This window comes from Colossoma macropomum, unplaced genomic scaffold, assembly GCF_904425465.1.
Source record: "Colossoma macropomum unplaced genomic scaffold, Colossoma_macropomum, whole genome shotgun sequence".
In the NCBI taxonomy this organism is placed as follows: Eukaryota; Metazoa; Chordata; class Actinopteri; order Characiformes; family Serrasalmidae; genus Colossoma; species Colossoma macropomum.
Window position 1 is genome coordinate 7,702,501 of NW_023494797.1, and position 12,797 is coordinate 7,715,297.

The 12,797-nt window shown below is 39.1% G+C and overlaps 1 protein-coding gene across 2 annotated transcripts in view; it reads right to left on the reverse strand.

Annotated features, from left to right (window-relative positions):
• The window catches only part of cars1 (cysteinyl-tRNA synthetase 1), an 18,080-nt gene extending 5,283 nt beyond the window's left edge, over positions 1–12,797 (reverse strand). Inside the window, exons 1-16 of one of the 2 annotated variants that reach the window (XM_036584178.1) lie at positions 12,733–12,774; positions 11,006–11,242; positions 8,865–8,956; positions 7,721–7,809; positions 7,107–7,203; positions 6,057–6,155; positions 5,107–5,256; positions 4,747–4,887; positions 3,070–3,158; positions 2,858–2,979; positions 2,598–2,710; positions 2,228–2,356; positions 1,878–2,007; positions 988–1,091; positions 424–521; positions 1–62 (exon numbers count right to left, since the gene is read on the reverse strand). The exon at positions 1–62 is cut by the window's left edge and continues 128 nt beyond it. In XM_036584178.1, coding sequence (XP_036440071.1) covers positions 1–62; positions 424–521; positions 988–1,091; positions 1,878–2,007; positions 2,228–2,356; positions 2,598–2,710; positions 2,858–2,979; positions 3,070–3,158; positions 4,747–4,887; positions 5,107–5,256; positions 6,057–6,155; positions 7,107–7,203; positions 7,721–7,809; positions 8,865–8,956; positions 11,006–11,242; positions 12,733–12,754 — 1,774 coding nt within the window. In that variant the 5' untranslated portion in view covers positions 12,755–12,774. Of the gene's footprint in view, positions 63–423; positions 522–987; positions 1,092–1,877; positions 2,008–2,227; positions 2,357–2,597; positions 2,711–2,857; positions 2,980–3,069; positions 3,159–4,746; positions 4,888–5,106; positions 5,257–6,056; positions 6,156–7,106; positions 7,204–7,720; positions 7,810–8,864; positions 8,957–11,005; positions 11,243–12,732 lie in introns of both variants that reach the window. The other variant, XM_036584179.1, reaches the window with a different exon arrangement.

The window sequence follows — 12,797 nt, forward strand, 5'->3', positions numbered from 1 at the left end:
CCGAACGAGTGTCAATATTGTCACACAGAGCCTCATGAACTGCCTTCTTCTTCTCATAAAAACTACACATGAAACACTGTGTTTTAGTGTTTTTCATTTATTTGAAAGCATGTTAGGACACCTGAATAAATCTCAGGAAGTTTTTTAGTTGAGTACAAATCTAATTCTGTCTCTTCATTCCAAATATAACGTGTTGGTCCCGACAACACAGTAATCAATACGTAAATGATCCTTTAAATAAGATCTATATGCTTGTGTGTTGTGTGCATCCAGACCAATTACAGATATCTCTGTGGTTGTTTGGGAAATCAAGGCATTCTTATGATCCAACATGCACAAAATCATTTTGTTAGAAAATAAAGAGTGGTAAATTACGACTGACAATAGACCATGTCTGCCAGCTGAAAGGACAAAATTACTGACCTCTTATTCAGTTCTATCTCTTCTGCTTCCCACTTCTCAAACTGACCAGTGATGTCAGTAGGAGTCCTCAGGATATCTTTAACATTCAGGAAGAACTCCTACGGACAGAGATAAATTCAGCATTAACGCTGAAAAAAATGGTATCTTAGCAAGTGAAATTCTCAGACCTAATCAACCTAACAATTCCTTCTCATATAAACTTGTTTTAACCTTATCATAAGATTACATAACTTATTTTTTGCTTGTTTTAAGTGATTTCAGGTAGTCGAATTATCTCACTATAATGGCAGATTATTTTGCTTGTTGTAAGAAATATGCTTGAAACAAGCCAAATGATCTGCCAATGTAGCAAGACAATCTAACTTTCAAAAATCATTGACTAAATATGTTTCATAATCTTATGAAGGTTACAACAACCTAAAAATGAGAAATACTAGATAAATTGGCTAGATTTAAGATAGTTTCACTTACCAGGACACCATAACTATACCATATCTGAAGCTGTAAAACACATAACAGCAGATCCACTACATACTACAGCGCTGATGTGGGCAACAAACTCACATTCATGAACTTCTCGTACTGAATGGCCGACTCCATGGTGTTATTGGAGTAGTCCAGTGTGTCCTTCCACGAGTGCATCAGGAAGGCCAGACGCAGCTGCCTTGCTGTGGAGAGGTACGACATAGTTTAGTAAAATGCAGCATACCGACTTACTGATTATACACAGACAGGAGACAAAACAAAAACCAACATGAAGCGTCTTGGTAAGGTGTTGGGCCACCACGAGTCACCAGAACAGCTTTAATACCCATTGGCATTAATTCTCCAAATCTCTGCAAATGTACTGGAAGCATTCTTCCAAAAGATATTCCCTTATATGTTGTTTCTTGCTTTCACAGCCTGATCACATCCTACCCTGACTTTCTCAATCACCTCAGGCACAGCTGCTCCTGTTTTTCCCTACATATTGCACTAACGCACAAGCATTATGGTCACTGCACATACACTTTCAGCCACAATTTCCAACTCCATTTAATGATGTCTTTCCCACAGATCTAAATGCATGTCACTTTAATCAGTGTTCTATTGAAACACTAGCCAGCTGAGCCTCATTCAAAGTCACTTAGATCTTTTCCTCTTGCCATCTCGATCTAAATTCGAGTTCAGCTGGGCCTGCTCAGCATTTTAATACACGCCACAGAGCATAGTAGGATGATAACACTTAACTCTGACCAGCAGTACACCTGTCTGGGAGCATCTGCACTCGTTATGCTTCTCGACTCATTTATTCACGTATTTCTTTAGTTAATCAGCCATCTGTATGTACTAAAAAACTAACTACACAATGAAACAAACTTCATAATCTTACAAAAAATGGCCTCAAATAGCAAATTGCTCACACGGTGACTTATTTACCTACGTATTAAAAAAAAATGCTGTAGAACCAGTACCTGTGTGTTTGGCGAGGGCGTCTTTAATGGTGATGAAGTTTTTCAGCGATTTGGACATCTTGCAGCCAGCTATTGTCAGGTGACCCGTGTGTAAGAAATAGCGCACCCAGTGGTTATTCTCAAAGTAGGCCTGTATAGACATGATACCATATCCAGCAGATCAGAAAAACAGGGCTTCTCCGTACAGTAATAAAAATGTATTCATATTCATCCATAGCACTTGGAACCATTTTCAGGAAGTTTCAAGAAACACTAAAATGCAATTAGTATAATTAGTGTAATTTGTCAAAAGCCAGCTTATTTATCATCTGCAACACTGTGTGAAGGATTTTAAGACAACATTTCTGCACCTCAGACTGTGCCAGTTCGTTGTCATGATGAGGGAAGCGCAAGTCAAATCCTCCTCCATGAATGTCCATAGACTCACCCAATATGGACCCAGCCATGGCTGAGCACTCAATGTGCCAACCAGGCCGTCCCTAAAAAGCAGACAGAAAAAGTGATGCCACAGAACACATTCTAGTATTACAACTAACGCTATTACTTTTGGTGCATGACCAAGAATGCAGGTGATGTAGCTTAACTAATGTATCATTCATCAGACAAGAAGCTAGAAACATAGTTGTTGTACGCAACATTATGGCAGAACTCTCTAAAAAAAGCATTTCATCAATATGCCACTGTAGGTTAATGGATAAAACGTGATGCGCTTGTGCTCACCTTCCCCCAGGGGGACTCCCAGGATGGCTCCCCAGGCTTTGATGCCTTCCAAAGGGCAAAATCGTTCTGTGAACGCTTCTCAGACAGTCGATCTGCCGAAATACTCAGGTCTCCTACAAAACGTATATACGCATCATTAGCGCTGTTGATCAGGGGCAAGTGCACAGTTTGAAGTCTTTATCACCAGACTGTGTAACCCATGTCAATCATTTTTCATGTACTGTACTGAACAATATAAATAAAAGGCCTTAAATGTGCACCTTCTCCCTCTTGTAGAGCTTTCTGATCACCCACTGCCTCTGGCACCAATTTGGCATATGAATGGGCTGAGCTAGCATCAAACTTTGCAGTGTCAAAATACACTGAACCATTTGACTCATATCTGCACAAAGAAGAATGAGAAACAAATGAGCACAATCACTAGAAAACTACACCTTGTAAATATGGAAAATATGAAGACCATCATACTAACCCATATCCATTGTCCACTATTTTCTTCACAAACTCCACAATTTCTGGAACATACTCACTGACCCGTGTGAGTACATCAGGAGGAAGAACCTGTCAATCAAACAGTGTTACTGAGCAACTCATCATTGTATGTGTTCAGTCAACATCTCTTTTCTACAGTTTTTTGGAAGGCAAAGAAAGATCAACACATTTAGCACAAAACTCTGATGATATGTGCTAGTACATGCAGTACTACAGTACGACAGTCCACATACACTGTAGGGACAAAAGTACTGGGACACCTACAGGAGCTTTCATGACACCCCCTTCTAAATCCATAGGCATTAATATGGAGCTGGTCCCCCATCGCAGTTATAACAGCATCCACTCTTCTGGGAAGCTTTCTACAAGATTTTGGAGAGTGTCTGTGGGAATTTTTTCCCATTTATCCAGAAGAGCATTTGTGAGTTCAGACGCTGATGTTGGACGAGAGGGTCTGGCTCACAATCTCTGTCGTAGTTCATCTCAAAGGTGTTCAGTGGGGTTGAGGTCAGGGCTCTATGAGGGCCAGTCAAGTTCTTCCACATCAAACTCACCCAGCCATGCCTTTATGGACCTTGCTTTGTGCACTGGGGCTCAGTCATACTGGAACAGAAAAGAGCTTTCCCCAAACTGTTCCCACAAAGTTGGAGGCATTCAACTATATAAACCTCTGGAAAACCACCATTTAACATTATCCCTCCTCCACCAAACTTTACAGGAAGGGTGCAACGATCACTCAACGTAGTTGACTAAGTTCTGTTATATTTTATTGCTGCTACTTTGTATAGTGAATTCTTGAATGTTATTCATCTTTGTCTTCATTGTTAGTTAGCAAATGCATAAAACAATATCAAGCTAAATTTAAAAACTAATAGCTACATAAGAGTTGTTTGGTCATGTAGTGATTCATAATCCGAATATCAATCAATTATCCGTTTCAGTAATCGACAGATTATTCGACTATCAAATTAGTTGTTTGTTGCAGCCCTACTTTACAGTGGGCACAATGCAGTCAGGCCGGTAGTGTTCTCCTGGCATTCTCCAAACCCAGACTCGTCCATCAGACTGCCAGATAGAGAAGAGTGATTCGTCACTCCACAGAATATGTTTTCACTGCTCCAGAGTCCAGTGGTGGCATGATTTACACCACCACTTTTTGAGCTGATTTTAATGCCAGAGGAGGTTTCAAACTCTGCAGTTATTGAGTCAGCAGAGCGTTGGCGACTTTTATGCACTGCTCTGTAACTTTACGTGGTCTGACACTTTGTGGCTCGGTTGCTGTGGATCCTAAACACTTCCACTTTTCAATAATACCACTCACAGCTGATCGTGAAATATCTAGGGGGGAAGAAATTTCACAAACTGACTTGTTCCAACGGTGGCATCCTATTACAGTACCACTAATGAGCTCTTCACAACGACCCATTATTTTACAAATGTTTGTAAAGGCAGACTGCATGGCTAGGGGCTTGGGTTAATACGCTTGCGGTAATGGGACTGAATGAAACACCTGAATTCAATAATTAAGAGGTGTGTCCCAATACTTTTGTCCATACAGTGTATGTCAAAACTCACGTTCATGAACTATATTGCAACCTAAGTTTAAAGCAAGGACCATGAAAATTTTCTTTAAATAAAACACCAACACTTCACTTACATTGAGAGCATCCATGTCTTTGTGATATTCCTCTTCCCAGTATTTTGGCAACAGGGAGAATATTGAGTTTTCTGTTACTTGGCAGCCAAACTGGGAATCCAACCAATCTGACAAAAGGTCCTTGGCTTCATCCAGCAAGACCTAATGAATGAGCATCCAAAGCAAAATAAGAACTAAAATAAACTTCCAGGATTCATTACAGTGCTTGAAGAGCACAGGGATTAAACATAACCTTTGAACTGACAGCATAAACAGGATTCAGTTTTAAAGTTTTAAATTGCAATTCTGATCAAGCTAGGTCACAATTAGGCTCAGTCTGTTGCTCTTACATTAAGGTTTACGATAAGATTTCACACCTACCTGTGCCTGGCTCTGAATGGCAGCATCTGCAGTGCCACTCTTTATCGCCCCCTGCAGGGGAGTCAGTGCAGCTGTCACTGCTGTGTCCAGTCTCTCCAGCATCTGTTTCTTATCAGGGTCTGTGGTCTCTGCAAGCTTGGCTTGGAAGAGCTAAAAACAATGCAACAAAATCCCTTAAGCACCCACTATTACACACACAAATTCTAAAGATAGAAACATTTGGTAAGAGGCTGATCGCTGGTAATCTGTGCAGTCTGACGTAGCCACAGTTTCAGAGTTAAGTTACAATTAAACTCATCATAGTTATAGCAAGCTCAGTTACCACAGACTTAAGAGTCTGCAGTCTGAGACAATCAACAGTTTGTAAAACAAATGATCATTAAAATGGGCATAAAGTGGAGCTGCTCTATCATTTTACATGTCAGTTACAAAATATCACACCGAATCCGATTCTTAGAGACCCAAGCGCAGAAGGTTCTGGAACCCTACTGGAATTGCTTTATGTTTTCTTCATGTTTTTTTTTACATATCTACAGTCGTATGCACATGTTTGAACACTCTTGGTCAAATTACATGTTTTATTAATTTTGGAAATTATAAAAATATTTATAGACACACACTTAAAAATGCCATTTTTTGGCCATATTTATGTTTATGTTTAGCATACTGAAAAAAAAACAAAAAACTTTTAATACAAAATGTGCCAAAAAACAGTCATGTTTGGTTAAATTCACAAATAAACATTAATTGTGCATTGAAATGTACAGAAGTGTGTTCTCTGCAGATAATGTATACTCACTTTCACTTAGCAAATCAAGAGGGGTGCACAAACGTTTGCATATGACTGCATTTACTAGCCAAGTGTGCCGTTTTACTAGAGCCTTCAGTGGTGTTTTCTTCTAGGTCATTCTACTGTATGAAAAAGTGTTGTGCGATAAGCAGATTCTCACCCCTCTAGCAGTCAAGACATCCTGCAGTATCTGAGAGGCACTGGGCTTCTTTGCTCTGTACTGCTCCAGCAGGTGATTCTGCCTGGCTCTTTTAATGATCTGAAACACAGCAGGATGTCATCACTCACACTGGCCTGTCAAACCTCAAACTGACATCAGTGTACACTTGCAAGGGACCTAGTCTAAACATGCCATTCATCTATACTGTCTACACAGCTTTCTGTGTCTCATCTGAGAGGACTGTGTGTGAAAACAGCACTGAGCAAGCACTAAAGCCACAATCATGTGTTTATATCATCTTATTTATATCAATTATTTATTTTCTGGTGAAAACATCCATTAAGCACAGGTTATTCATTTTTCAGGAGATTTGATATAAGATAATCCACTTGCAGAGTGAAGGAAATAAATAAAAACCAGTTTCCAAAACTTCAAAAAATGATTAAAAGATGTGGATAAAAATGGGATTCCTAACAACCGTGCAAGGCCTGGTACACCACCAGAACTGTCATCATCAGATAAACAGTACTTATACTTTCATCTCTGAAAGAAAATCAAGCTCCACTCTTGCAGATCTGAAAAATCTTATCACTGTGAGACGCCAACTCAACACTATGAGTCTGACAGGATGTTAAGCTGTCAAGAAACCGTTACAAAGAAAAGGAATTAGACAGAAAAGAACACTTGTGATTCAAACAAAAAAGCTGCTGGTGTCCTCAGACCAACGGACTGGCCACCCCAGAGTCCAATCTCAATATCACTAAATGCGTTTGGGATTACTCAGATCTGAGAAGCAGAAAACGCAACTAATTTCTAAGACTGAACTTAAGAGGTGTGAAAATATGCCCCTGCAGGTTTCTTTGAAAAACTGAAATTAAGTCTCCTTTTCCTGAATAACTTGCATTTAATGGTTATTTAGTCTGGAAATTAAATAAATGAAGGCTGTTCTCTGACTTTTGCACAGTACTGTACATAGTACAGTTTTCTTCTTGGAACAAAATAACATAATCCTATTCTAAATTATACCATGCAAATTCTTTGGCATCTTACTTTGTCATCAATGTCGGTGATGTTCATGCAGTAGAAGACATCATATTTAAAATAGTTCATCAGTATCCTTCGAAGGATGTCAAAGGATATGTAGGATCTGGAAGCACAAGGAGAAGAAGAGCAGACACTTCAGAAACAGACAACCCAAGGCTGCAAATAGAAGGTTTTTTGCAGGGGAGACAGGAAATGGCCTGATCACTGGATGAGTCTCTCAAGTAAACTACTATTATTTGAGAACCTGGAGCTTCTTTCCAAACTGCAACACAAACGTTCTTGTATAACATCTGAACATGCTGTGGTTCAAATACACTCTCTAAAGGTTCATCTAGGATCATATTATCTCTATGATGCTTGGGCAAATCAGACAGTGCGAAACAGAGTTCAATTACAACATCTTGTTTTTTCTCTTTTGTCAACTGAAATAGAGATAACAGCAAACAAATCATCAGTTTGGGTTTAAAGGCTTCAATGAATGCTTTAGCCTGGTCAGTGTGTTCTGCAGTGGCCCTATAGAACCATCACAAAGAGTACTGTTCCAGAAAAGAAGTGAAAGGGATTCTAGGGAACACACAGAGCTCAATTAAAAGGGCATGAATGACTATAGAAAGTGGTACCTGGCATGACCCATGTGGGAGGCATCATAGACTGTGGGGCCACAGCAGTACCACAGCACCCTGTTCCCATGCTGTGGGACAAACACCTCCTAAAAAACACCAAATAATAACCGCATTCTGTTAGCATGTATAGAAAAACTACAAACAATGCTTACATACATTACATATAAAGTAACTATGACTAACAGATTTTGCATCAGATTTTTAAAAAGAGCCACTGAACTGGCAAACTGTGGTATTATTTCTGTACTTTTTTTCAAAACTGTATATTATGTAATAGAAATAATAATAATAAAATAAAATGGGTTAAACAGTATTGATTTTGGAACATTAAATTGCAATAAATCCTAATTCAATTTAATAAAAGGCATTTATTTTTGCCTCCCACCTTCCAAAAAACTTGTGTTATTATCTATATTCCTCTACTGAAGTGGATTCCCAGCCCTGGTCCTGGGGTACCTGTCCTGTACATTTTACTGTTTTCTCTGCTTCTAACACACCTGTTCCAATTAGTCAGCTCATTAACAAGCCTTTCATGACTTGAAGACTGTGTGCTGAACGCTGCGAAAACTAAATGTGCAGAGCAGTGCACAAACGTGCAGTGCAGTGCAGTGGGTTCTCCAGGAGCAGGGTTCGGAACCTTTGCTCTACTATATAAATGGTTCCACCATTTACATTTCTGTACTCATTGTATTTTTCAAACGTCAGAAAGTTTTCATTATTCAAATTATGAACATTCAACAAGTCATTATTCCAGAAATTAGAAATAACTTCTCTCCAACATTATACAATCTAATCTCAGATCCACAAGCTGTCTGAACTCTATAATCATAGAATCATACTGCAGTGAAATGTGGGCCTTCCTACAAAATCGTAATTCATTTACAGAGATTACTACGTAATTTCAGCGCCATACATAATATGGGCTACTTGTACAAACTCAGTGCCATTTTTTGGAACGTGCTGCTGGGATCAGTTTCAGAATGGACATATATTTACAAAAAAACAATGAAGTTGTTCCACAATGAAAAGTGGAATACAATCCACTTTTATTTTACTTTATTTACTTACTGTCCCAGCTTTTTTGGAATTGAGTTTGTAATAGACAGCAGTACCGAGAAGTTATTTTGTCTGATTTACGCACCTTTGTCCGTGTTAAGCTGTTGTAAAGTCGGAGTTTCGGAAGCTCGGTTCCATCCGGGGGAGACCATGGAGGCTGCACCCTCTTTCCCTTTGCTAAAAGGTATAACGCATCATTTATTAAAAGATTAATTCACAACAATTTACATAAGAATGATGAATAAATGGCCATAGTTATGGAATGGACAGTCAGGTACAGCTGTGTCTCAAGCACACATGCTCATTATGGAAGGTCCACTGCATGTGGTAGGTGAAATGTGTTTGATCGTCTCTTGCTCAAACACTCAGACATGTGCAAATGTAAAGGACACAGAAATATGAAGGGACGAACATGATGCAAGAACTGTTGACAGTATACACAAAGCAGCAAAGACGCTGCTGCAAATGAAAGTAACTGAGTGAACTGCCTACAGTCACTAGCAGTATGAGCTGGTGTTTTTTCCAAGAAGTAGCTACAAGAACATTTACCATATTTAGAGAAGGAAGGTGGTCAATCCCTCACAATCAAGACCCAGAATGCATTGATACAGTCGAATTAACATGAAACATGTAAAACACGCGCATATCCAAAATATTAAAACACAGGTGCCAGACTGATATGGGATACTAACAAAGACCAAATAAGATCTGGACACTATTAGTAGCTTCCAAAAACTTCTAAATCATCATACTTGAAGGTACACTGCAAGCTAACAATCCTTAAATCTCCCTTCATTTAGTTAACTAAAACCATTATTGCAAGTGCTTAGGGTTGTCATTATCCATTATAGTGAGTAATCACCAGATTATTTCTACAATTTATTGAGTAATCAGTTTCTAAAAAAGGCCAAGCAATAAACATGAAGCATAAGGCCTTTAAAAAGGGCTTAAATAAAACATTAAGTGGTAAAAATGCAAACAAATAGTTCATTCTAATGGAAGAGCTTTGAACTATGTTCATAAATACTTTAGTGACAGGATCACCATGCAGACAAACAATATTCATATTACTTAACAGATCAATCTGAACTCCATAGAAAAATTTCAAATGTTAAAGTTGTTTCTTTACTAATTCTCATTAATGACATGCCCACCTTTTTGTTTCTCATTACAGATATTCATTATTTTGTTGCTTTTTTAGTGACAATTTTTTTTTATTATTTTATTATTATTATTGTCTCTTTAAGGAAGGCAACCAAACTACATGTGATTTTGTTGTGTAAGTGAAAAGAAAAGCCCCAATGACTCAACGTGTATGAGATAAATTGCAAAATAATATGTCTGGTAAAACATCCGTATTGTAATAATTACCATCAAAATACTTTATTAGTATTTAGTAAAAATACTTTAAAAATACTTCATTAGTATTTTGTAAAATACTTTTTACAGTACTTAAAAATTGTATACAGATTAAAGATGCTGGAAAACAGATTATTTACACATTTATCTTCAAATCTTGCTGTGTTGCGGCAAGTGCGTTGGTCACTTCTACTGGAAAATGTTACTAAAAAACAACATTAAGTTGTTACTACTTTTAATTATTCAACTACGCATCAGTGTTTATCCGAAAGAAGCTTAAACACTTTCATTTTGTCAGGTTGGGTTCTAGTCTTTATCATGTTCGTGAGAACAAGCCACGTGTGTCTCTCAGGCACTGTTTCTTACTGTAAGAGATACCAGTTAAAGAATGTAAAACATGCACTCTCTTCATATGAACTTGCAACGAATCACTGCCAATTCATTTAGACTGACAGCCCTAACACCACTTGGACTGATGCTCTGTGTTCACTGCCATTCATCAGACCAATATCAGTAGTTGTGCACTGCTAAAAGCTGTGAAACAGTGCTGTGTATTGTAGTGATGACACAAATTACACATCAGATTGTGACCGTCATCAGATCTGATGAAGAGCAGTCAAGTCACTCAAGATTGAAAGTAAACTTCAGTATTTGGAAGCTACCAACAGCATTCAGAGCATATTTTGTCCTACAGTCAAATTAAACCTACAACAGACATCAACTGCCTAAGCACAATGGTCTGTAACTATCCCAGCCCAACAACGACACACTAATCACCAACCACATCCTACTGTATCCTACTCATGCACTACATGGGCCTGCATCAAAGGGGCGTAGCTGGGGGTCTCTTTCTCCTGCTCTACTCACTGCTGGTGTCTGTGGCCTGGCCGTTCATTTGGGGCTGCAGGGCGGCTATGTGTCTGTACCAGCGCAGGGCGTGCACGTGCTGCTGGGGAGGGGGCCCGTGAAGAAGCGCAAAGGCTTCATCGTCCGCCTGCGAGGGCCCATAGCCGGCCAGGTAACTGCGGCTGCTCAGGTACTCATTCAGAGCCTCGGCCCTGCGGGCATCCTCGCTTATGCGCAGCAAGAAGCCATAATCAAAGGCTGGGAAGACAAAGAGGGTACACACACATAGACACACAGGGCAAATCCACAGACAGCAGAAAAGAAAGGGCTCAGTGGCTTCTGTGCTGGACTGATGAAGAACTAACAGAAACGAAGAGCACTCTGAGGAATGATGAAGGATCTGAGAGACTGCTGATATGCTGTCATGAACTGAGGGCATGAGGATATCAGACAGGCTCGATTTACGGACAATCATAGACTTCAACTTTAGATCTACCAATAGATACCTATAAGAGTAAGAATGATCAACACTTAATACATTGTGGATCACCTACACATGTGCCTTGGCTTATCTTGAGGGTTAATGATATCAGACAGAGGCGGGTGAAGCAGCCTAAACACATACTATGGGGAATTCACAACTCAAGTGAAAGTAAAAGTACCTTTCTGTTACGCAGACGGAGTAGGGGTTCAAAAGTGATATTAAAAGTAATATAAAATGATAAACCTCAAAAGACCAATCACAAAGCAGTACTGATGCTGTCACTAAAAAGGAATTAGTAATTAAATATGAAAGACTAGAAGATTCCTGAGCAAAAAGTGGGCCACTTTCTTCACAAATATACGTGAACAGAGGTAAAAATGCTACCATTTGAAAATTCTCAGGAAAATAAATGAAAGCACAGAGCCTCTAAGGTGACATGTTGATTATTTTTTAATAAGGCATGGCCTCAAATTAATATATTGAGGCCACAAATTCATATACTGAGGCCACAATTCAAGTTTTTCATAATTTCTTGTCTCAATACATTAAGTTGGGGCCTCAATATTGCAATTTGTGGCTTCAATATAGTAATTTGTGGTCTCAATATAGTAGTTTGTGGTCATGCCTTAAAAAATCACCTTATCACCTCAGGGCTCCTTCGTAATGTTACAAATCTAAGTCCACGAAGCTGAATAACTGTAAGTAAGTTAACTTAGTTAACTTACTACTCCCATCCAATTATGGATTTAAAGGAAAGAAGGATACAGTGTCATGTAACAGTTACTCATTACAGATTTTCTGAGAATATATTCTACAAAAGAGCGAATAGTTATTCATCAGGTCAGACGTGATCAGATTTATGCTATATTAATATTAAGTGATTGTAGGTAGTCAGCCTGAGACTAATCTAATTCAGCCTGCTGACAACTGTCAAAACAAGCTACTGAGGGGCGAGGCAGCCTGATGGAGACGAAAAGTCACGTAAGCTAACTGTTTCATTTTTCAACAGCACCGTAAAACCCACCCAGATGTCCATTACAGCCCCCACAAAGCTGTACAGAGCTCCACAGCCGCTAATGTTACTATGAGAATGAGCATCTCCACACAGCTGCAGTGGCGCCGAGTCTGAACAGCGCTTTATTTCCTCCCGCTTAGACTCCGTGACGGGAAACACGCTAACGTTAACCAACCTCATGTGCAGAGTAAACTTAACTCCAACTGATTCATTTAAAAGAAGAGTGACCCGCTGTATTTCACACATTACCTTGTTCTCCTGATCCTGCCATTTTCCTGCAGCCTTCTATCTGATGCAACAATAACGTGTCCGGA